We start from the raw sequence: 25,668 nt of genomic DNA, 5'->3' as shown, positions 1-25,668 counted from the left end.
TTCGCTTCTGACGGCAGCCCGGCCTACCCCTTCGTCCCCACTTCCCTTCGCCGCAAAGCCTCCTCAGACATGTAGAAAGCGTCGTCTCGACTTTTTTTTACTGTGTCAGTTTACTACAACCGCAAACCGCTGCCACCCCCCCCCCCAAAAAAAAAAAAAAAAAAAAAAAAAAGATAAGATATCACGGTCGTGCTTGAGCAGCTGCGGCGCGGCGCGTGCCTTCGCTCGACTGCGGCCGTGAGGCGCCACAGCGAACGCAGGAGCGGTTCCCTCTCGAAGCGACCCAACTTGTCGCGGTTCCTGCGCAGGCCGGCAAAACGGTTCCTTTCGGAGCGGTGGCCGCGCCCCGTGACGTAGGCGAAAAGCGCGGAGCCGCCTCCGGAAGTTTTGGGGGTCGTGCCGGACGTGACGCAGCAACCAATTAGTAGCGGCGAAAGGAACCAGTTCCCGAACGGAACTGTCGCTGGAAAAGGAAAAGAAAATGCACAGAAAGAAGGAAAAGAAAATTCACGGGCCTGCTATTGGCTCTGTAGCTGAGCCACCTCCGCTGCCTGTAGTTGATTGATTCATAGGGAAGGGAAAGGCGCGGTAACTGTCTTACTTGTTTTCTGTGGACACCTCAACCGCGCTGTAAGGGAAGGGAGGAAGGTGGGAGTGAAAGTGGAAAGAGGAGCCTTATTGTTGCTGTGGCTGTAGGAAGAAGGAAAAGAAAATGTACGGGCCTGCTACTGGCTCTGTAGATGAGCCACCTCCGCTGCCTCACGTGGACAGAAGAGAAAATAGAGAAGAAAGTAAAAAGAAGAGGGAGAGAAAGACGCGCGCCGCAACGGCCGTCGCTCACCATCGAAGCGGTGGCGGGTGCAATGACGGCCTACAACCGATAAAATTCCGTGGCTGGCTAGCCCGCGCCGCAAGCGGCGTCGACCTACCGTCCAAGCCCCGTAGGGCCAGTAACTGCCACTCTCACCCGCGAAGCGGAGAAGCGTCCGTGTGCTGTGCGATGTCAGCGTTGATTTGTTGTTGTGGCTGTAGGAAGAAGGAAAAGAAAAATTTGGAGGACGCTTAAGCTTCGCCTTCAAGAGTGGAACGCGATAGCGTTATTGCACCTCGTCGAGAAAACTTATTAAACGCAAGGGTATTGGGGCATCCTCGCACCCGTACCCGCGCTGCCCGAAGGGGAGAAGCGGGTGAGCGAAGATAGTGATCTAAAGAAAGGAAAGACGCTTGATTCTACAACCCGTGAGGGTGCACGGCGAAACCTCAGGGGCGAGTGGCGCGCCACGTGTCGGGGCAGCGCCGCACATTGCGAGGAGGGGTTCTTCTGTGATTGCCGCAAGATGGCTCTGCATGGGCGCAGAGCGCAGAAGAAATGTAGCGGAAACGTACTTCGCTACTCGTGTAACTGCGACTTCTGTAAGTAACATGCTCATAATTACCGATATACACCGCAGTATAACGTTCTACGACACGTTTCTAAGGCAACACCGCATTCACTAGAAGCGCTTTTGTACCGCTCTCAAGCATCGAACTCGTGGCTGAGTGGTAGCGTCTCCGTCTCACACTCCGGGAGACCCTGGTTCGATTCCCAAACAGCCATCTTGGAAGTTGCTTTTTATTTATGAAGTGCATGTTTATTTATGAAGTGCATGCCGGGATTTATCGCTCACGGCCAACGCCGCCGACGACACCGGCTTTTCTGCGACACGAGCTCCTTAACGCTACCGCGTTAAAATGCACGGGCCTGCTACTGGCTCTGTAGCTGAGCCACCTCCGTTGCCTCGTGCAGATAGAAGAGAATATAGAGAAAAAAGGAAGAGGGAAAGAAAGACGCGCGCCGCAACAACAGCCGTCGTCCACCACCAGTGGTGGCGTGTGCAATGACGGCCTAGAACAGATAAAAATTCGGTGCCAAGCTAGCCTCCTGCCGCAAGCGGCGGTGACCCACCTGTATCAGCCCCATCAGGAGAAGCATCGTTAAAGATCCCCAGGTGGTCGAAATTACTCCATAGCCCTCCACTACGGCTCTTCTTTCTTTCCTTTCTTCCCTTAAGGCGCTGTTCAGGTGTCCACAAAAACAAGTGTGACAGATACTGCGCCTTTTCCTTCCTGTGAACCAATTATTACTCGAAAGCTAAAAGGCGCACTTCTTTAATCGAATAGAAGGCATCGTTGGGCTCGTATTGAACAAGCATATTTGGAAAATCTCTTTAATGGTTGTTAAATGTGTGATGAAAGAGGTAATAAACATATTGGTTATGTTTTAACGCAGTTAAACCATGCAGATCTGCGAAAGCATGCGTGATCGCTACATCGCATGACCGCTGACATCCATCAGGTGCTCTTCTATGGGCGACATCTTGTAGATGGGTTTACACCCAAAGTCGAAAAATTGATACTGAATGTCACAATCACGTCGGGGACAATGTCCATGTGGGCGACTCTGGTGAGCAGGGGATGCTATGCCATACATGACTGGACTGTTGATATATATGTTGGGCGGTTGATATATATATAGTTTGGACCATTCCAATTTCAAAGTAATGCAATCCACAGCATTCTTGGCTGGCTTGATTATGTGAGACATTGCGTTTGCAACAAGCGCGAAAAGCGTGAATACACGGCCGGGTATGTTGTACAGTACGCATGGAACTCTGGGGTCCCATAATCAAGGTCAGTATCGCCAAACGTCCTAGTCGTATATGTCTATCGTGAAAGTTAAGGCGCACATCGAACGTTTGAATATTGCTCCACTTTGCTGAACAATGAATAGACCAGTCAAACTTCAGCTAATTATAAACTTCAAATCTGGCCCTACGTCCAAGGATCATGTAAATTTCTCACCTATGTGTTGTCTAATGAGGGCACACCACCAGTGCGCTGTAGTTATGTGTCAGTGATGAACACAAGCAAGCGTGCATATTATTCTGCATCCAACAGTTCTTTTGTGCCTTCATTAATGGAGATTTATTTCTGTTAACTGATGCACAATAATCTCCAAGGAATAAAGTTCTTATTATTTGTACATGCGTCAGGAAATTTCTCTCGCTCTTTCGCCGATAGCTGGAGTCGATGCGTAGCGAACGACGACAGGTGTTGTTTGAAACTCTTCTTTAGCTCTTCGCAAGGTAAATATGGAAAATTTTGCACTCATTCACTTCTCTGCCATTAACTGCTTCGAACTTCACCCTAAATGTGCCATTCTGCAAGAAAGCAAAACACAAAAATTAATCCTTATTGAAAAAGGTTGTTATGGGCTATGCAAGCAATTAAGGCAGGCGATACTCTATACTCTGCCTGCACGTCATCGCAGCAACGAGATGACGACGCCGCCAAACGCTCGCGCCTATAGTCCACCCGCCGAGAAATATTATGGCTGTGTGAACTGTGGCAACTTTTCAAAGGTCACTGAAGTTAACTCCACTAAACAAGTGCTCCAACTAAAACTTTATTCTGTAGAAATTTGAGCCCGGTTTAGCATTTATCAAAGTGCAAAAACAAAAAAAAATAGTTAGTTAGTTATATGGGGTTTTATGGCGCATAAGCAACTGCGGCTATCATTCGCCAAACGCAGTGTTGAATGATCAGGTGGCTATAGCAATGTTGCTCATATTTGGTTTAAAACATTGGCTTCCTTCAACAATCTGTAAAAAAGAGAAAAATCAACGAGTGCTTCTTCGCCTAAAAGCAATGCAGGATTAAATGGAGTGTGTTCTCTGTAAAATACAGTAAAATATTTTTTTCAATGTTCCTCGAGTTGTGAGCATGAGATTAAAATATGATTTACTGTTAGCTCATGTCCACATATTTCACATACAGGTTTGTATTTTTTTTATTAGCAGGAAGTTATGGGTTATGTGTGTATGACCTATGCATAGACGACATAAAGTTACCTCAATAAATCGTTTGTTATGTTGACAGGATTGCCATTCTCCTAATATGTGCTTTATGGTGTGAAGCTTGTTCCCTGCTTCACTTTCCCATGCAGCCTGCCATTTAGCTCGTAATTTCTTGCTTACTAACTTTATGTAATCTCTGTTGATTTGTTTTATTTGCAAATTTCTTTGCACCTGCCGCAAAAACGCTATGTTGAGAAACTTGATCAAAAAGTTTCCCGCCGCACAGTTTTCACTCCTGACGATGACACCGGGAATGATCGACTCGCTGCAGCAGTTTTGAATTTAATAGCGTGGCCTCTTCGATTCGAGGTTTTCACTATCGACGCGCGCTGTTTAGTAAAGCAATCGGCCGGTGACACTTTGAATTTGGTTTGCTTACTGACTTTCTGTAGTTTTTAAAAGCTCGGCTCCCCGCGAGAGTGACTTTTTCGTCCTTCAAATGACGCAGGCTATCGATACAAGATCCTGACTATCCATTTATTGTCTGGATGCGAGTGCAATGTGTGAGATGAGTTGGTGGTTTGTGATTCAATGATTTTCGTGCCAGCATCGGCGCATGTTACAGATATATTTTGTAAGCCACGGCTGGCCACGAAATCACAAACTAAGCGCGCGTGCAAGTGCAAGACAATGCAAACTTCACATAAAAATACTTATTGCATAACATATTTTTGACACAACGACACCCTTCTAATCAAAGTTGTTGTGCTACTTCTTGTTCCACACACTGTACATACTAGCATAAAAGCGCCGTCACTAATTCTGATAGCAACAGTGACCTCAGAGGAACTGTACCTGTAAAAATCATCCTTTTTTCTTTTGTTACTAAGGCGCTGGCAAAATATTTGTAGTAATGTGAACTGATGACACCAGGCTGAAAAGGTTCACACGAACGTTGTGGGACATTTGAAATTATCAGGCGATGTCATGTGACTGTGACGTCATGACCCTGTCGAGCAAGGAGTATTTTTCTCTCACGTCCGGCGCTGCCGACGCTGCCTTTTCATGGGACATGAGATCCTCAATGCTACCCAGTAAAAATCGACGCCTACCTAAACATCCACTTATAAAGCGCAACATTGGGAGTTGAAACAGAGCCTTCTACATAAATGTTCCCATTAAAAAATAAAGTTGACACTTTTTTTATATGTTTCAGCTTTTACAGTCGACACATTTCACCTGTGAGAAGCTCGAAACACCCTACCTCATGAAAAGAAACGTGCGCCATTAAGAAATGACGTACATAGCCGCGAAAGGTCTGGTCGGGGATGGTGAGGAAGGAGGCCAATATGGAAGATGAAACGAACACTTCGTTTAGCATTTTTGCCGCCTTAGAAAACGCTCATCACTTCTTTCCGGTGAGTATAGTTCGTTCGCCTTTTTTTTTTCTAGATTGCTTTAATGTCCGGTTTTTTTTTTTTCCTACTTTTTGTCCCAGGGCTATATGCTTACCCCACGAACATACTTGGCTGCTGCAAGCACAGGTAGCTTCATTGGTATGGTGTACATTCCAGGCTTGACAGGGCAGGTGTTGTTCCACCCTTGGCTGCCCATTTTCTCAATCTTCTTCGTGCCGCCGCAAACTTTATAGGTGCTAAGCGATACAGGAGATAAAACAACATTAATTATTGCATAGTTTTACAATACTAATGCCAGTAAAATGAGCTTTTGTACTATTAGGCCAAAGTTTTTAATCACAACTGCAACGAATGAAGGCGATTACAGAGAGGAGAAACGCACAGCACACGGACAAACGTCCATGCATGTTGTCCTTGCGTTGTGTTTCTTCTATATGAAGTCATGCAGTTGCAGTTATTATGCAAGAATTCTAACGTCGATTGGAAGCAGACACTCTTTAGGCAATGTCGTCTACTCTCGCCGTCTATTCTGGCATTAAAAATATTTATTAATAGCTCACTACCAAATATACCTGTGCATGGGCGCCTACCTGTAGCACTGCCTCGGGCTCGGGCCGGGGCTGGGCCAAGGTATACTTGTCTGAGCCGCCCTTTTTGCGACAGGAGTTGTAAATGCACATCAGTAAATGCTTTCGTGCTGCGTCCTCCCCGCGCGAAAGCCTCCGACTTCTCTATCGACATTGATCGACACGCCATCCGCCCTCTTTTTCTTTTTTGCACGGCTTTCGCCGTGATCGAATCTTTACTAGCCGTCGATCACCGAATAAAATTCATACTATAGCAGAGGTTTAGGTATCCATTTGGAGATACGGCCACCCTGTCGCCCCTCAAACGTACTTTTATGGCTTTTCAAGGACATAGTCCCTTGTCGATTCAGAATAAGCCCTTTGCTAACAGCCTTAGCGTAGTTTTGGAAAAGCAAAGAAGCCACATACTCAACGCTCGCTCTTCTTACCAAGAAAGTAGTACCAATTCCAGCCGCCAGAAATAAAAGCGAAAAAAACTTTAGCGCTGCCCAACTCGATAAAGGAGCACTGCCCATTTGTCAAAGTTTTATCAATTAATAACTTTTGTTTCTCTATAACATATAACAATATCTATATTTGCGTCCTGCTAAATATATTTCATAAAATAGTCACCTTGAACAGGACATCATTTAAGGGTCACAAAAAATCATCAATCGAAAATTATTTTTCTATATCATCGCTTCAACTCCCATTATGGCAGGTCGGCCCGGTCAAGGCCTCTTATTTGTAGGACTCAGGCCGGGCGTGGCCTCACAATTTCAACCCATACAAACCTCTCCTGCCAAGCATTAAAAGAAACACACAGTGGAACTGAAAAGAAACAGAGGCGCACGCAGAAGGCAGTGCACTCAATCAACTTTCCTTGGTTTAATCTCGTCGAGGACAGAACCGATGCTAGTCAATGTCGAAAAGCAATGAACGAGGTGGTTTATTTAATAATTTATTTAAAAGGAAACAATGACTAGGGTGTTAAGACGCAGGAAATAAAAATTATCAAGTAAGGGCGAGGACACTGCGATGTCAACGCGCATTCACATCGTGATGCGATACAGCGAGAGATCCACAAAACTTGAACTATGCAAACTAAATTGAATTCTGAGCTCCTCTGGAGAGAAGAAATAAGTGGCGACACAGCCGATCAATTCAATGCCCTTTCAAGCCGCTCTTAAATGGCGCTCTAGTTTAATAGCTTTGAGCGAAACGGCAATGATGCAAAGAGCGCTGATTGCACTACTCATGATCGGAGCGAAATAAACATAGCAAGTTGAAAAAAAATTGGCAGTAGCTTAGCTTGGTTAAGCCTGGTAATTGCGAAAGCAATAGCTATGGCTACGCCTAGGTTCAGCTGGTGGTGTAGCTGGTTGTGGTGCTTGTGTTTATGCTTATGGTTATGCAGTGATTATCTCTGGCCAGGGCATATGGTTCGACTATTGTTTATTGCAGGATGCTACCTGGTTATTCTATGTATAACTAGTAGCGAGGCAAGGAGTGCCGTGGCTGCAACGATATACTTGGTTGTGGGTGAGGTTAAAGCAGAATGTACAACTGCTACTCCGGCACCGGCTGCAACGGCATTCTTTACGCCAGCAGAAATGAAAGCATCCCTGGAGACTGCGTTGGTTCCACCTGCCGCTAGGCCACCTCCTATAGTATCCAACGTTGCACCCCCGGCGGTAGCTGCGATAGGAGCGGGAGTTAGGCCGGGGTTGGTAGCTACTGCCTCACGAGTTGACGGCGCGAGTTGGGGCCCCTGTTTTTGCGTAGCTGTGCTTGACGGCGTGCCAAAGGTCACGCTAAAGGTCAGTGGTAGCTACCGCCTCGCTACGCGAAGGGCTGAAAAGTGAAAGTAGTACTGATTTCGCAATAAAAAGACGACGACACAAGCATCAACCATCAAGTGAAAATATGACTAAGGGAAAGTGACATAATAAGCGTAAAGTAAGAGGCAGTACAAAGAATGAATAAGCAACTCATCGCCTTTTTTTTTTTCTCGTGCTACCCGATTTTAGGTTGTCTGGGAGTACTATAAATACTTCAACAGGATAGTTAAGAGGGCGAGTTGGGGATACATTATCCAAAAAAACAGCGCGAACAAACGGGGACGAAAGGAAGAAACCACGGGAACAAGCGCTGACTCTCAACTAAAGTTTAATCACAGGAAACACGCTTATATAAGGAAACAGAAACAATAAAACACCAAAACCGGACCGCACGTGTTACTATGTGATATCCAGATATGCAACCTCACAGTCACGCAGGAGCAGGGATGGTTTGCTGACACACAATCTTTCTTTCTCAGCCATATTATACGCCTCCATGATTTCCCTGGTGAAACACCCCGACCAGTTGACTTGTGCTACGAAATTCGATTGAAAATATATCAAACAGGAATGAGATTTATAAAGAAAAAATTTGCGCTATACCCTGTACTCTATTCACGACCTCTTTTCGTATTTATAAAAGGTGTCGCCAACCTCTTGTGCCTCAGTTGACAAGGCACATACCTAGAGTGATGAATTGGCCATGGTTTGTTGCAGATACGAATAATCATTTAATGATCCTTATTGAGGTTCTACTATATATAAATTATGAATATGCGTTTAACGTGAGGGGAAATTATTTCGCAGAAAATTTAAAGGTAGTACAGATAGCAAAGAAGGAAGAATATTTATGAAAATAAAATTTTGAAGCAAGAAGTCAAGCACGAAGAAAAGAAATATTTCAGTTGCAATGTCATATCTATGAAGTAACTCACACTGGCGTTAGAGCACAGCTTTTGGCGGCTGCACCAAATCAAAGGAGGACATTAATTGTAAAGGTAAAGCCAAATTGAGCGAGGGGAACTTCTGCATAATCACAAGGTTTTCGTCTTCTTCCGTCTGTGGTAGGTAATTGTTTCTGTAGTGAAGGTCGTATGACTGATTCTTGCCTAACAGGTTGAAATTGTCTGTTGTAGCAATAAGAAAACACGTCGTTTTTCTTTTGTGTACCCCAAATAAATGTCTCCACAGCCATGTGGTATTACGCAATAGTGACAAACCACATTGCATTAGATTAGCGACACACATTCAGGGGAAGTATGTCGTGAGAATGCTCCCGAGAAAAATGGGGCTGCCTAATTCCATCTCATTCACAACAAAACGGTTAACACATGCCTATCAAGTAAACAGTCGTTACCAGCTTCCGTAGTCTTCGATGCAGGGCATCTGCATGTTGTAAGAATTCCACATGGTGAATTTTAAAGCTGGATTGCCACTGGTCTCCTCGAGCAGCCGGCCGGTAAAGTTGATCTTCATGTCTTTACCTAACGCCAGATCTTCTATGACGAGGTGCTCGAGTTCCAAGGTCCTCTTTGTAGCTGCGGATGGGAAGTCGACAGCAAAGGGTGAGCAGAATCAGACACAAACTTGCAGTTTTCGCCAAAAATAAAAACAACAGCTGAAAGGCGCAATAACAAGCCAGAAATAGACAAAAAAAAAGAGCATTGGTTTATTGCAAAGCGCCATTGAGTGTCTGTATACGGCCAAACTATGAGAAGGTGTGACAACGAGATAAAAAAAAAGTTGCAATCACAGAAACGACACAAACAAGCACTAACTGTCAACTAGCTTTTATTTGCGGAAGGTAATGCCTTATATGGCCCACAGTATAGCGGGAAAAAACAAAGAAAGTGTGCAATAAAAAGAGAAATAATTCAGGCTGTATCCCCCCCCCCCCCCCCCCCCCCTAAGGTGGGACTTCCACAAATAAAAACCAGTTGACAGCGCTTGGTTCAGTGTTTCAATGGTGTGCCGTCTTTTGGGTCTTTTTGCCTGCGCTAAAGCCTTTTAGAAATCATGCAGTATGCACCTCCTTTTGCAAGAGCGAAACTTTTAATCTAGTGAGGACGAGAGTGTTTCGCAACTTTTAATATTTGAAACCCTCACGGTGCGTTCTGATTCATTTAATACAACCCAGAAGTGAAAGTGACGAGACGACTGCACATTCACCCACTATTTCTATGGGGTTGTTGTATAAGTCGTGCTGTGTAGTGTCATCGATCAGGTAGGCTAGTCGGTTCATTGCTGCTTGAACCAAAGCACCCAAAATGGTGCACAGGGCAAAAGAAGCAGGCTCGAAAACAACGCTGATACAATTGCACTTTAATGACGCGTGCCTTGTCGGATATGCATTGCGAGGGTCCTGGTGTGTTTAGAAAGCCTTGTTCTAAATGCGGACAAATTTAAGAACGCTGGCACGGAAATAGCACTACAGCAACTCAGCATTTGTTCCACATATATGGCCTGAAGGGGAAAGAAATTATTTATTGCAAAATTATCATAATATATAACATATTCAGGGCGAAGGCTCCTACCATATTCCTCCAATTAACCCGGTGCTGTGCTAGCTGCAACCACTATACCCCTGCGAACATCTTAACCTCATCCGCCCACCTAACTTTCTGTCGCCCCATGCTACGCTTTCTTTCCCTTGATATTCAATTTGTTACACTCAGCGACCGTCGGTTACCCCTGTTTGCATATGCCCAGGTCTTGGCCATTTGTCCTTCTTGATTTCCACTGGATTGTCATTAACTCGAGTTATCGCTTCTTAGCTCCTAAAGCTGCACCTACCATTTTCCGTTCCATAGCTATCTACGTTGTCCTCAACTTAAGTAGAACCCTTTTAGTTAGCCTTAAGTTATACACTGCCCGGGAAGCCCCGTAGTGAAGACGCCATCGTCTGAGACACATTCCAAGTAGTGAGAAACTGTAGTATAATCCTCACGCTTTCCAAAACATTCACACGACTAGATGCTGAACAGTTCCGCCACATAAAAGGAAAGATTCGCAGCGCTAACAAATAGACACTCACAAATAGGCGCACAGGACATCGCCTGTGCTGTGTGTCTATTTGTGAGTGTATATTTGTTAGCGCTGTGAATCTTTCCTGTTATGAGTAATGCACCAACTAGCTCAACAATTAGTTTTAGTTCCACCCCAGTTTGAAGCAAACTTTCGCAAATCCCTTAAGTGCCTAAAATCTCCTCAAAACACTGCTTGTGGTCGACAACCATAATACATTATTACTGACAAAAAAGAAAAAAAAGACTCAAGTGCGACACTGCCGTGGAAGTCTGTTTCCTTAGCGTCCAGACTTTTATCTCGTCTTAAAGCGCCCGACTAGCGGGAAGGGAATCATAAAGTTATTTGAGTGTAACAAATGTCGCTCTGTAAGTTTCAGCCTATTATTAAGTATCACAGTGACGCTGCAGTCATGCGCGCTGTTCCCATCTGACTTGATGCAATTAAACAGTTGCCCAACACCCCTTTGAAAGCCTTTGAAAAACATACGTAGCCGCAGTTATTGGCGAGCGTAGCGTGCTTTACTGAACACAAGCGTTTAAGTTTCCAATGTTTCATCTATGATTAGCGTTACACTCAAGTATTGAGAGCTGTAACTGAACAGGAGTAACTTAACAAGGCCTTTATATTTGTCTTTTTCCTCGGTCCAAAAATAATAAAGCTGCCAATGACCACTTTTTATTTACTGACTTCCAAAAACTTCGCTCTGGTACAAATATGCATGGATGGTACAAAAAGTACACGCTCATGCTTACTAGAATGCGCACCAAACAGAACAGTTCAAGCATTCTATGGATATTGGTCCGGGCCCTCTCAGCCAATCTGGGATCTATAAAAACTGAATTCACATACTCCGTTTTGTCACCACGCTGCCTAAAATCGGGATAAATGGACTTGAAATCCAAGGTGCACGCTTGCCATACAACCTGGTATACACACACACACAAAAAAAAAAAACCTTCTGCTGTATTCCCCTTGACTAGAGGATCTCTTTTTGTGCGCAAGCACGTCTTGGCTATCAAGATGGACTTCGCTGATTGTCGGATGTTACTAAGGCAACACGCTTTGCTTTAAAACATGAATATCATGACCATGAGCGGCAATGAGTATCATGACCATTATCAGGGTGAAGATGAAATTAAAAATTAACTAAGGCTATTTGAAATTATATATAGTTGTTTGACGCACAAATTAGGAAATGAAGGCTCGAACAGGCCTAAGCAAACATTTCCACAATTACGCCTTTGTTACGCCTATAGAGCTGTCTGAGTTAATGCGTAGCTGAGCATGAAGGTCTCTAAGATTTTATTACAGAAATATGTTGCTCTTCAACACACAATGAATGCAATTACATTTTGCTCAGGTTAGTTAAGCTTGCTTAGGCGCAGCAAACCTCAATATGCCTAACTAAATCTATGTAGTGCGCAAGTACGTCTTGCCTTTACACGAAAACCCTGCACTTAGCCATGGCTAGAACATCGCCATTTTTATAATGTTTTACATCTCTGCGGTTGGCACCGAACTTGCGTCCTCCGGCTCACCAGTCGATCGCCATTAGAATATACCAAAGATGGTGGGATTACAGTTTTTAAAGGCTTGGATTTTCTGTGGATGTTGCAGTCTTCGGTGCACCTTCCACATGTATGTGCTTCCTTCGAAGATACACTAAAACTCTGTCAGTCCCCTGCCTTCAGCTGAAGAAGTGAAATAACCATAAACAGTTAAATGGCTTACAGAGGTGTCTAAGGGTGTAACAGAAAACTTAATCGTGAAAAGGAGACCCTCCTGATCGAGCGACGTTTCCTCGTGTTAGATGTGCTGTTTATGCCCATGCGCTTTCCTCCTCGTAATTCTGCTTCGTATCTCTAGAAAAAAAAAAAAAGAAACATTGCGGCCGCACTGTTGCAAGCTGGGCGATTTCTCTTTATCAGATGTCGGTCACCGCCTTTAATACAAATACACGAACATAAACAGTCTAGCTTCCAGGCGACCAGGAATTTACAAAAAACCGCATCATGCACAGACGCACAAGGTAGTACAAGCGTGCCCGGAACTCACTAGGGCATTGCGTAAGCTCTGGTCTTTGGATTGCGCTCGAGGCCCTCGACAATACAGCAGCCACTGCAAGCCCACCAGTCCACCAGATAGCTGCCATCATGGAGCGATGAACATCACGAAATGCGCAGCAGCCGTGAAATAGGTTTATACGGAACGTCGCTAAATTCTTCTCACAAGCTTCATTCAACCTCCTTCCCCCGAGAAAAATAAATAAATTAGAAGGTATCGTACCTTACTGTCACCGTACGAATAATAATAGCGACGTCAGTTGATTAACGGTCTTGACGACAGGGACCGTTAGTCATTTCTGTTATTGTCTCATAGTGAAATGTTTTCAGTTCCTACGCAGTCTACCCGCCTGTGCACACGCTGCGGATACGAAGGGGAGCTGGTGAGAGGAGCGCCAGGGGTACTACGCATCTCAGCTTCTGAGCCACTAGTCAGAAGCACGACGCATAATTAACGACGCTCGTATAGCAGTGGGAAAAAATATCTCTCTATGAAGGTCCTTGCCTCGTACTACTACTGAAGAGACACGCCATAGGTCAGGGTAATAAACAAATAGAGAGTAACTCATATCAGAAGTCGCTACAGAGCGTATTGCAATTGATTTTGGAATATGAACCTCAAGTAGCCATTACGACTTTATTTAGCTTTGTCTTGAATAATACGATATTGGGATAATGGGGCCTAAATTTCACTCATCCTTCTTTACAGCCATAGATTCAGAGCCATAGCTTGACAACTTGTGAGGAGTATGCCTAACACGATTTCATCGCAAAAAATTACGTTTACCGCCTCCCCCCTTACTGAAAGCCAGCAACGAATGTATTTTTTTTTCATAATACTCAACAACGTATTACACCCACAGCAGCCATCCAGTGAGGTTTCATGGCGTAAAGATTAATTACCTGGTGACATTTAACGCGAGTACGTTTAACTGTGGAGATGAAAGAAGGAAAAAAGAACAAGTAGGCGTATAAGCGCTTCCACAATCGATCGTGTGAGCGCTTAATGTCATCCGTGAGTGTACGATCACCGCACATGAACGCACTAAGTAGCAAAAAGGCCATTTATTTCTGCCGTATGATCCGAAAATTGTCATGCGCTTATTCGTATTTCCCAGCGAACAGCTAAACGTCTGAAACAAAGTATAGTGTGTGCTTCATGAGCAGTTTCCATACCTCGTTCGTTCCTAAAACATAGGAAGCATGATTATCACCCCTAATTCTACAAGGTTGTCATGAGCACAAGTGGTGAGGGTGAATTTATGCCAATTTTAGACATTAAATCATGCAAAGTTCCATAGACGAATAGAGAGTGAAGGAGAAATAAACTTCACTACTTCGCGAACTTGCCCAAGTTTTCCAGTTTCGATACCTTTGATCATGCAGCAAAGTCACATCCTTCCGGAGTAGCGGCAATAGTACCCCGCGGCTTCTAGACGTCGTCTCCGAACATACTATGGCGCAAAAGGTTCGTAGTGGATGTGGATCCCTCTGGAGCAACAGATTACTCCATCGTGATGGAGGCGAAGTCCAACTACTGCTAAAGACTTGAGTCATGTCACGTGAAAAGGAAGCAGCGCAGGATACCAGCAGGGGTAATTATTACATATATTAAGACCAACGAAAAATCGCGACTGCTTTCTATGAACAATTAGCCAATAACGGACATAGTTTATATGAACGCCATAATCAGGCACAGGTTAATCTAGTTGTTCCCGTCCTGCTGTTCATAGTCACATCCACGGTGTCGACCACTGCAGGAATATTCGTACAATTTAGCTCAGCTTCAAAGCTACAGCTGCCCAGTTGGAAGAAACTGGTCTTTTTCATGCTGTCGGTTCTTGCTTCTTCGCGGCGAAGAATACCTCACCAATTATTTCTGTCATGGACCAGGAGATTAGCGACAAAGAAAATCGGCAGCTGCTCAAATCTATGGCCTCCATCATCGACGTACTACATCCTTTTTGCCACTCCAACTATGTTAAGCTGGTATCTATAGCAGCCTGCCTGCCGTTAACGTGAGGGTGGGCTATGTATCGTGTTGCGTCGGCAAGCATTTATTAATGCCTTCTCAATGACACATGTGTAACAATATTTTCAATGCTAGAGCGATTGCGGAAGACTGCTGTTTCCTTCGAAGCGCAGCGCGCCGCGGAGGACGAAGGGTACAAAAGTATTCCCTCTCCGAGAATGAGTAACCCAAACGAGATGCTCGATAGCGCCGCATTTCCGTCTTTCCTCACCGGGCGCAGGAGTGCACCGCTAGGCGTCAGAGAAGCGACGCTCATTGGACGAAAACGAACAATGGGTAGGATGCGCGGAGAGAGGACCGCGAGCCACGACAATGAGAAGACGCAAGATAAACACCTCCCCGTTTTACTTCTTTGTTGTCGCCATCTTGTCCCTTCAACTATCAGACCTCATCCAAGCGGTAGGGTCGTCAGCAAGATCATCGCCATTGGTTTTGGGAAGACCCAATAAATATCCTGTCCCAGGCAAAAGTCCTGTTCTGTGTTGTATAGTACTTCGCATGACCACTTTGCAGCCTTGAGAATGGTTGCCCGTGGTGTGCGATCGCGGGAGCTCGGAGTTTGCGGCCTAGACCTCAGGGGAGGCTCTACGGCCTAGTAATAACCCCCACAATGAGAGTGAGGTTTGCAGAAACCAAGTGTCTTGCCTTCGATGCGGCGGTACTGTTCAGCAAGACAGTTAAGATGTGCTAGTGTTAAATGCACCAGGTGCTCGTGTCTTGTTGACGGATAAACAATGTTAAAAATGATGAAATAGTGCACCCTGTAAAGGAAGCATTGAGAGGCTGTTTACTACGCCATGAGACGGTGGCGTCAGTTCGTCGCCGCAGATGTTCCCGATGCGGAAGGAAAGTTTCGCAAAGCAAGTACAGTTATATATTGTTACGAAGCGGCAAGCCGATGAAGACAGGAGACAGAACATGACCGATGACGATGGTAGATGACGTCTAATGAATGTTCGCGGGCCTATCGCGAGCGCTTCTTCCCGCGCCACTGCCCGCTTCTTCTTCCTTGTCGTCCGTAACATGACCCGGGGCCATCGAGCGATCGTCCCGATCCTGGACGAGGAAGTTTACCGATGTTAATGATTTTATGGCATGATGATGGGCATGTCTGGATGCTTGAAGAAGAAGAGGAAGAAGGAAGAATAGAACGGCTTGCCGGTACGATGTCTGATCAAATTGTCAAATGTTGTCTTTGCGGCGGACTTCACTCAGCAAATTCTTTGGAATGTCCCTCTAGAACGCATGAAATGAAAATTCTGCAGATTATTGACCGCAAACGTTGTTCGAGGCGTGATGTAATTCAGGAAATTAAAGACAGAGCTCATGGGTATGCAGGTGTGTCGGCCCGTTCAGGATCATCATTAGATTCCACGATGTCTAAAACCATAATAACTGCTGTGGAAGCAACCATGACCAAAATGGTGGATAGGATTGTGACAACAGTCACAGAATGCATATCCAATGTTCTAGCAGCTCAAAATTCTCAGACTGTGCAAACTGCTGTGGTTTCTCCTACGGCACCTGGACATTCACTATCAGTGCAGCACTCATTAGCTGCAATGTCTTGTTCGCAAAATGTGTCTCTTTCCGCATCACCTATGCAAAATTCCAACAAGTCAGACGAGGCTCATGATGCAGATATGGGAGAGACAGATACGCGAATTCTAAAACGCAGTGGGTCCCCGTTGTCAAACCCGTCATCACCTCGCCCACAAGCAAAATCAAAAAAGCAACAGCTAGGCTCTAAACCAAAGGAAAACATTTTGGGACAGGCTGTTGCTGCTGCCCGGATTACATAACCATAGGAAAGTTAAAAGTTCTTCAGTGGAACTGTAGATCTCTTCTTTCAGCTACTACAGATTTAGTTTACCTTTCTTTAAAACATAAACCAGTAATAATCGTTCTACAAGAAACTTGGCTTACAACTGAAAAACATTTTCACTTACAAAATTATCGATCATTCCGACAAGATCGCCAGTCAAGAGGTGGTGGGTTACTAATTCTAGTTTCTTCAAAATTTTGTCATAGGGCTAAGATTCCTTTTCAATAATCTAGTTTAGATTCTGAATTATTGGCTCTAGATTTTGAAATTCCAGGGTTCAGTCCGTTTACATTAGCGAATGTTTATTTCCCTCATGGTGTTCAGGACACCAGATATCTAGACCACCTACTAGTTAATTGTCAAAATTCGGTTATTTTGGCTGGAGATTTCAATTCGCACCATGTCTCGTGGGGTTACAAGACGGATCCCTGCGGCAAGCGTCTGTGGGATTGGCTATCAGACAATAACCTTCACTGCATGAATTCTGGCTTACCAACTTTTGTACGTGCTCACAGTCAATCTGCGATAGATTTAACTTTTTTCAGCACTAGTGTTTCTATACTAAATTGATCGACAATTGAGGGGTGCACCTCTAGCGACCATATACCTATTGTTTTTGAGGTTAACTGCCGCTTAACTCTGCCGACATCTCAGTTGAGATCATACGTAAATTACAACCAGTTTCACTCATTTTTGATTTCGTCTCTTGAGTCAGTGGTTGAGGCTACGGAAGAGTTAAAATCGCAAACATTATGCCAGGCTATTGCATCCTGTCGTAAGAAGTGTGAATTCTTAGTATGTGCATCTAAAGGCAATACATCAACAAAATGGTGGAATTCAGATTGTTCGCGCGATTATAGAAGAAGAAAGGCTGCATGGAAGAAGCTCCTTCACAACCAGTGCCCCAAAAATTGGCATGATTATAATTTTTTTGCAGCTGCATTTAAACGCACAGTCGCACAAGCGAAATATAATTATGATACTGAGTATTTCAATTACCTTTCACAATCTAATAACCGACGTGCACTTTTCAGGTTTCTAAAATCGCGGAAAAAGATTCCTGTCTCAGAAAATTTACCCTCATGTGTTTCGACTCCTAAAGAAGCTCTTAGAACAGTAGAAAACATCGCTAAAGGTTTAGAAAAGCGTTTTTGTCAACACTTCCCAAATACCCTATGTTTGTAGGCCCAGTATATACGGTTAAGGATGTCCCTAAAATTACTTTTTCTCAGCTTTCTTCGACTATAATGACGTTGCCAACTGCTGCGCCTGGCCCTGATGGAGTAACGTCAAAAATGTTGAACATCCTTTTTGAAGTGTCTCCAAATTCCTTGTTAGCATTGGTAAATTACTCAATTATTGATTCTTGGATACCTGGTAACTGGAAACTAGCCAAAGTGATTCCTTTACGGAAACACAATGGGGGTGGCTATACTTTGGAAAATATCAGACCAATATCTTTAACATCAAACTTGGTAAAATTAATTGAAAGGGTCGTACTTAAACGGGTTACCGAGTTTGTCGAACAAAAACATATTCTTAGTCCCTGTCAAATCGGATTTCGAGCAAAATTTTCAATATGGAATGCACATACCGACCTTCAGAGTCGAATTCTTCTTGCGCGGCGCAAAAAAATGCATGCTGCATTGGTGACTCTAGATATAGAGAAGGCTTATGATAGTGTAGAGCCCCGAATTTTATTGCACAGATTAGAATCGCTATGTTTTCCACAACACTTAATTGATTGGATATCTACATTCCTACAAAATAGACAATTTTACTGTTCATTGAATGGAGTGCATTCTGGCAAATATCAACAAACCAGAGGTGTCCCTCAAGGGGCAGTTCTCTCGCCCGTGCTCTTTAACATTTTAATGAGTTCAATTCCCACTCATCAGGAGCTTCGCACGTATGTCTATGCGGATGACATCGCATTCTTTACGGCTGCACCTGACATTCAATCCCTCAACAGGCGCCTGCAATCGTACCTAAGCTCCCTTCAAAATTGGTTAGGTGACTTAAGATTTAAATTAAATGTTAAAATGTGCGCGTTCCTTGTTTTCCAAATTCAGGATCCGGTAACTCTTGCTCTAACATTTAAGCAGGAAATGATTCCTCAAGTTAAGTCTTTGAAATATCTAGGGGGATTTACGATGACCATCTGGCATGGAGGGATCACATTGAACATGTTGCAGCGAAGGGGGCACGTGCTGTGGGTATGTTGCGCAGGTTAAGCAATCCAAGGTCTGGGACGCGGCGAGACGTACATTTAATGATTTATGTTATGTATGTCCGCCAAATTATAGAATTTGGATCTGTGTTATTTTCTGGTTCACCTGCTTACAAAATTCGTCCGCTTGTTCTTTTAGAGCGGGAAGCGCTTAGATTATGCCTTGGGCTCCCCAAATTTGTGGCTAATAATGTATTATACCTTGAAGCCCGAATACCACCGTTGTTAACTAGATTACAATTCTTGACTGTCCAGACGTATCTGAAAATATATGAATCACAATTCCACCGCTCCATATCAATTTTTTGTTGCGAGCCAGACTCCTTTCTTGGAGTCGGATGGCCTCGGTTTCATACCCCGCAGGTAATTCTAGTGCAAAATTTGTTACAACCTTTGCACGTAGTCCTTTCTAACATCCTTCCAACAAAAGTAAGTGCGTCGTCGGTTCAAATTGTCGATGATGACATTTTCCCAAATAATGCAAAACACTTATCACCTCACATTTTAAATGGATTATTAGAAGATAATTTACAAAGTCTTCCCGTTAGCATAACGATAGCAACGGATGCTGCTCAATTTAATGAAAAAGCCGGTGTTGGAATATACTGTCCGCTTTTAGACTGGGCTTTTTCAGTCCGTCTTCCGGATTTTACTCCAATTTTCGAGGCGGAGTTGCTGGCGGTGGTGCTTGCTCTACGCAAACTAGACCCAACATACTCAACAGTGGCTGTAATTACAGACTCTTATTCTTTGTGCTTGTCGCTTTCTTCGAATATGGACTCGCCAGTTTTAAACACCTTTCTTTCATTGCTCCCCTCACATTTGAGCCTCATACATATAGTGTGGGTACCAGGACACAGCAATGTGACAGCCAATGAGGTTGCAGACAGACTAGCCAAAAATTCTCTGAACGGCCCTGTATTGCCCATCCTTCCGGCAACAGCGTACATAACAGCAGCACGATTTCGGCGGCGTGCCTTATTAAGCACGCAGTCGGGGTCTATTTTATCCTCGGATGACTACCTGCACCTCAAGTATTCCTGGAATAGGAAATCATGTCAATCAAGGCAGACTGAGGTCTCTCTAACCAGGCTACGCTGACGTATTCCGCCCCTAAATTTCTATATGCACAGGTCTGGTTTGGCGCTTTCTCCTGTCTGCGCATTCTGCGGGGAACCAGAAACAATAGATCATTTCTTGATATTTTGCCGCCGTTTTACCATGATGAGAAAACGGTACTTAGAGAAGCCGTTACAACCGCTAGGTCTTAATTTGAGCAGCCAAATTTTATTATCGTTCGGTGCCACCATGCTTGGGTACAGCCACAGGTATGTTTTTAACGCCATTCAAAACTTCTTAATAGAAACAAAACGTCTACCTTGCTAATATGCTTTGAAGTTTTAATCTGTACATATAAATCTTACTATTCTCCTACTGCGTGCGTTAGTATTTACTCTGATATATTTTGGTTTATCATATTTACATTTCCTTTTCTATTCCCTGGCATTTAATTTTTTTTTATTTTTCCGATGTAGTAATACATCTCAAAATCTAATATCTCTGCACCCCAATTCTTGGCCGATCCCCCTGTGTGGGTATGTGCCATCACATTAGAGAACAACAACAACAACAACGATGTCTGATGCGTGGGTGATCCGCCTCCCTTGGAGCTGTCAACCATCCGTCACCAGAGTCCATGGGACCGATGGCTCGAGGTCACGTCGGGCATCTTGGGCGGGGGTTGCGTGTTCGAGTCCATCGGTTCCTTCGGGTCATTCGGGTCTTTCGGGTCCTTCATCTCGGTTCTGATTGGTATGTCTGTTCTCCTTGTCTTCAGGTCCGGGCTGGGGGCTGGCCGGTGGTAGTTGTTCAGGCCTGAGCTTGAAGGGCTGGGGCGAAGCTGCTCGGCGATGTCCCTGGGCCCTCGGTGATGGTCCCGGCTTGAAGATGGCGTCGATGCTCCAAGGCGAGGATGGGGATGCCGTACGCCGCACCTCCAACCAAATGTTTCGAAGCGGCAAGCCGATGAAGACAGGAGACAGAACATGACCGATGACGATGGTAGATGACGTTTAATAAATGTTCGCGGGCCTAGCGCGAGCGCTCGTGTACGTAGCGTATAAGACGATGCTATCTCAACTCATGTCTGCATGATCAGAAAAACAAACAGAAAAAGTGAAACATGCTGCTGTGTTTCATATTGCCATGCGAATTCAAGGAAGTGAATTTGTGCTAGCCATCTTACTGAATGCAGGATTGATTACCATCTAGAAACCACCTCCAATACCAGCCTGTGTTGGTTAGCACGCCCGCGTACAGTATCCATATTCCCGAAACAGGAAGGCAAAAAATATGCTGGGAAAGCTTGTGTATCCCATGCAAGTGCTGCTTCCTGGCCTCAACATGACGACGGCAAATGACTGTTGCTCCGTTTATAGACTCACCTGAACCACTCTTGACCGGACTGCACTAAGCCACTATCATGGCGTTAGGAACAGCTTAGTTGACAGAGTAGCTTTATGGTGACGCAATCAAAAAAAAAAATGCAGCGTTCGTAACACAACTGGATGAACAGGGCATCACTGTGGCATTCTGCTTTTTCACGTCTGCCGCGCATAGAATGGACCGCCTTTAGGGGTCTGTGTTGGAGTACTCTGCAGACGCTTTGAGGACGTGACGACGTCCTTTCGGTGCGAGTTGGTGCAGTTTGTAAGTGCGCCAATGATGCCATCTACAATGCGGTGCCTTCGAATTTGGTAATTCGCTCAATTCCACTGTTAAGAGAGCTTAAATGACTCGTTTTACATCACAAAAGGACGGCGCTGTCGTTCTACGCTAACAATTCCTGGCATGCATCTGCCAGGTGATCGTTGACAGGAGATGCGGCTGCGCACTGCATAATCTTGGGGTTACGTGACGTCATCAGATTACAGCACAAATGCAACACGCTGCTGGAGTACTCACTCTTCCCACTTAGGTTATCACAACCCACTGTCCAGAAGCTGGTAATTTCCTAGCATTCCGCGCACTTGAGATTAAAGGTGTCCTTTTCGTGCCCGGTCCCTTCATCATCGTCGAACCGAAGTTGAGCTTGCTGAACGTTTTTGCAAAGTGGCTGCGGACTACACTAATTCAGCGTTATCCACTTCAGAGGGGTTGTCAATACATTATTTTCGCCATGATTCAATTGGACTTCGCTCTAACCACGTATACGCGGTCTTACTCGCTTGGGCTTAGCGATGTTTCATACTTTACACTTTTTAACTTGCTGTAGGTGTTCTAACAGCGCTACTTAAGTATTTACACAGCGCATGGCTAGTTAGCCATATTAAAAAACCGCCTGCTTTCTCTTTTGAAGTCTAGCACTTACGAGCTTGCCCCAAATAGATCAGGCGTTGAAGCAAGCGTGCTAGCGAACTGGAAGAAATGTGGCTGACAAGGATTGACTGCTTTGTGGGATAACGCAATTTAGTTAAACATTAAAACAGAGTTTCGGCATATATAATCTTCACTCTAAAGTGCCGGCAATCATCTGATAGCCACAAAAAATAACAACATCGATTGCTCGCATCCGGGGTGATTTTCAACGCAAAAGGCACGTTCGACCACATGCTATATAACGCCTTCTTTATGCCCTTCGCTGTCTGGGTGTTGGCGACTTGCTTTACCTGCAAACTGCAAGCTACCTGAGTGACAACTCAGTTTTCATGTTGACTAACGGTTGGCGGTAAGGCTGGCTGCCACGAAAGACCACTATCCATAAAATTATAATGGCATGAATGCTTGACTGCCACTTTGAGTGATGTCAGCGTGACGATGGCATCATACGAAAGCAGCAGGCAGCCAGTCACTGTACTTAGAAGATTGAGCGTCCGCCGGTTGACAAGCTTCGCCACTCAGCGCACGCACTTGGTAACCATTCGCGGAGCCAATGGCTAGGCCAGTCGACAATGAGCCAATGGTATGGTCACTTCGAAACTGCCATTTTGTCATCCAAGAACACGCCAGTGGACCAAATGGACCCGAAATAGAAAAGCGATGATTTATCCTTACATAAACAATCCGAGGTCGGCTGCGTGCTCCACTGTGAGAACTCTTGCGTACAAATTAATTCTACGTTGTCATTATTGACTTAGATAATGAGCTTACAGCTAAAGTCTACGTGTTGACTTATGTTGACGGCCTCTGCATATGAGGCTGTGCGATTCACATGTCAGAAAACACGTGCATAACAGCCAAGAGCGAAGTCGTATGCTACAAGGCACCTAAGTCGTCAGCGACTGCGTTTAAAAACAGAAAATGTGCTGCTGAGTAATTCACGTTGAAAACCATTTGCTGCCACCAAACATTAGTCGATATAAATCTGATATGAAGTTGCACTCACCAAAAATTCCGTGGTCACCACCAATGACCGCGGTCTGTATAGTCAAAGGACACTACGTATTGGCGAAAAAGTTGATTAAGTTTACCCCAAATTGTTTGCAATGTCAAAAGTACAGGTATGACGTCACCTCAAGTGCACCTAGATCTTCTATTCGATCTACAAGGGTTCCTGTGCAGTGCGAGCATTCAGCCAGGCCTACGATGCGCCCTGCTGTGCCTGGCTCGTATCCACAACAGCATTTTATACCTTCCCCACCGATATGCTACCGCTGCGGCGTCGAAGGTCACATCGCCAGGTACTGCCGCAGTAGGTTCCCGCCACGCTTTAACCGCCCGGTGCCTCCAGCAGTACCCCACAATCGGCAATACAGCCCCATTTTCCAGCAATCCACTCCCCGTGGGTACTTCGGCAACATCCAGAACGGGAATCTCCGCGACCATTCCCCAGCATCTGAGCGAAGTGTTACTCCTCCACCCGCCTTCCGTGCACGTCGTTCTCCATTACCGCGGCGGCGACCCATGCCGCCCCATCCGGAAAACTAACCAGCGCGACCGATGGGGGTGAGGCCGCTGGAAATGTGCTGTGTGCCAACATCCCTCCAACTGCAATGCTCAAAAACAAAATTCGTGTGTTCATTGATGGTGTGGGTACATTAGCTTTGGTGGATACGGGTGCGACTGTGTCTGTGATGAGTAATCAGTTTAGGCGCTTGTTGGGACGCAAAGTGATGTTTGAATATGACCGTGGTTCAACGTTTTGTGGTGTGAGTGGAGAAGCGTTGCGACCACTGGGTGTGTGTAGTGCGCAAGTGTCTGTGGGTGGTGCAAGTTTTCAAGCCGAATTCGTAGTCTTACCCCACTCTACGCATGACATCATTTTAGGAATGGACTTCTTGAAGTTTTGTGGCGCTACCGTGGACTGCCGAAGTCAAGAGGTTCATTTTGATGGCTCGCATCTGCCGACACTTTTTGAAAGTGGCCGTGATGAAGAAACAGTTTTAGTATTACCCAAGACACCGTAGTTCCACCCTTGTCTGCCATGTTCGTCCCCGTATCCGTTCCACTTCTGGAGAAGGTTTCATTCCAGGCCGTGGTGCACCCAGTTCACTCAGCATGCCTGAAGAAAAATGTAATTATCCCTCACTGTATGATCTCCGTGCATCACGGTAGTACCTCGTTATGGAACATCAATCCATCGTCCGAGCCCGCAGTTTTACCAACGGGATTGAAGCTTGCCTCCTGTGGACCCGATGCGCCCCACGTCGTTGCTTTGGTCACAGATGCTACGAGTGCCACCGTACCTCTGCCTGCTGATGAAACTTCGATCGTCCGCATGACTCAACGCCGTACTCTTGTGGACATTCTTCTACCTTTTTCGCCTATGTTTGACTTTTCTGAAACAGATGGACCAACCTCTCGCCCTGCACATCGGACCCATCATAGCATCGACACTAGTTCGGCTCGTCCCATTCGTCAAAAGCAATATCGCGTGTCCCCATCTGAGCGCAAAGTCATTCATGAGCAAGTGGAGGACATGCTACGGAAGAAGGTGATACAGGAGTCATCTAGCCCCTGGGCTGCCCCTGTTATTCTTGTACTCAAGAAAGACGGTTCGTGGCGATTCTGCGTCGATTATCGGCGTCTAAATTCTGTTACGAAGAAGGACGTCTATCCTCTTCCTCGCATAGACGATGCCCTCGACTGCCTCTCTGGTGCGTCCTATTTTTCTTGTCTTGATCTCAGATCTGGCTACTGGCAAATTCCAATGGACCCTGCGGATAAGAAAAAAACAGCCTTCGTAACGCCAGATGGCCTTTATGAGTTTAATGTTATGCCATTCGGGCTGTGTAATGCGCCAGCCACATTCGAACGCTTTATGGACACAGTTTTGCGCGGCTTAAAATGGGACATTTGCCTTTGCTATCTGGACGATGTCTTCATATTTGGGAAATCCTTCCAAGAACACAATGACCGCCTAGTACGTGTCTTGAATTGTCTGCCCAACGCCGCCCTAATTCTGAACTCCAAAAAGTGCCGCTTTGGAGAGCGCCAAGCGCTGGTGCTAGGACACCTTGTCAATGGTGATGGTGTAATGCCGGATCCCCAGAAAACTGCCGCTGTTGAGTCTTTTAAACCCCCGCAGACAGTGAAGGAGTTGCGCAGTTTTCTAGGGTTGTGCTCGTATTTTAAACGCTTTATACATCGCTTTGCTGACGTTGCTTACCCATTGACGTGCCTTCTCCACAAAAACTCTACTTTTAACTGGACACCAGACTGCGACGCGTCATTCCGTCAACTGAAGATTCTTTTAATATCGAAACCCATCCTACGTCACTTCGATCCCACTGCAATGACAGAAGTACACACGGACGCTAGTGGAATCGGTCTTGGTGCAGTCCTTGTCCAACGGCACGATGAACGAGAGCATGTTATCGCGTACGCAAGTC

At 45.2% G+C, this 25,668-nt stretch overlaps 1 protein-coding gene across 1 annotated transcript; it reads right to left on the bottom strand.

Moving 5' to 3' along the window:
• Positions 1 to 3,092: 3,092 nt before the first annotated feature.
• LOC146172674 (uncharacterized) lies at positions 3,093 to 12,840 on the bottom strand. The gene is made up of 4 exons (XM_084584353.1): positions 12,744 to 12,840; positions 9,019 to 9,199; positions 5,349 to 5,490; positions 3,093 to 3,200 (listed from the first exon to the last, which is right to left on the bottom strand). Exons 1-4 carry the CDS (start codon positions 12,838 to 12,840, stop codon positions 3,111 to 3,113), a joined length of 510 nt encoding a protein of 169 aa, XP_084440479.1. The 3' UTR covers positions 3,093 to 3,110.
• Between the last annotated feature and the right edge of the window lie 12,828 nt (positions 12,841 to 25,668).

Source organism: Amblyomma maculatum, chromosome 11, assembly GCF_055883805.1.
Source record: "Amblyomma maculatum isolate TAMU_Amacu chromosome 11, ASM5588380v1, whole genome shotgun sequence".
NCBI classification, from domain to species: Eukaryota; Metazoa; Arthropoda; class Arachnida; order Ixodida; family Ixodidae; genus Amblyomma; species Amblyomma maculatum.
Note: the sequence above shows the minus strand (reverse complement) of the source record. Positions and strands in the feature narration are given on the sequence as shown.

What these genes read in the sequence shown, in the direction of transcription:
- LOC146172674 (XM_084584353.1), bottom strand. Translation starts at nt 12,840, where the DNA reads ATGGCAGCTATCTGGTGGACTGGTGGGCTTGCAGTGGCTGCTGTATTG. An exon ending in ATCGAAGACTACGGAAGCTG is followed by an intron (nt 5,491 to 9,018) that starts GTAACGACTGTT and finishes TGTATCGCTTAG; the next exon opens with CACCTATAAAGTTTGCGGCG. An exon ending in CAGCCAAGTATGTTCGTGGG is followed by an intron (nt 3,201 to 5,348) that starts GTAAGCATATAG and finishes GCTTTCTTGCAG; the next exon opens with AATGGCACATTTAGGGTGAA.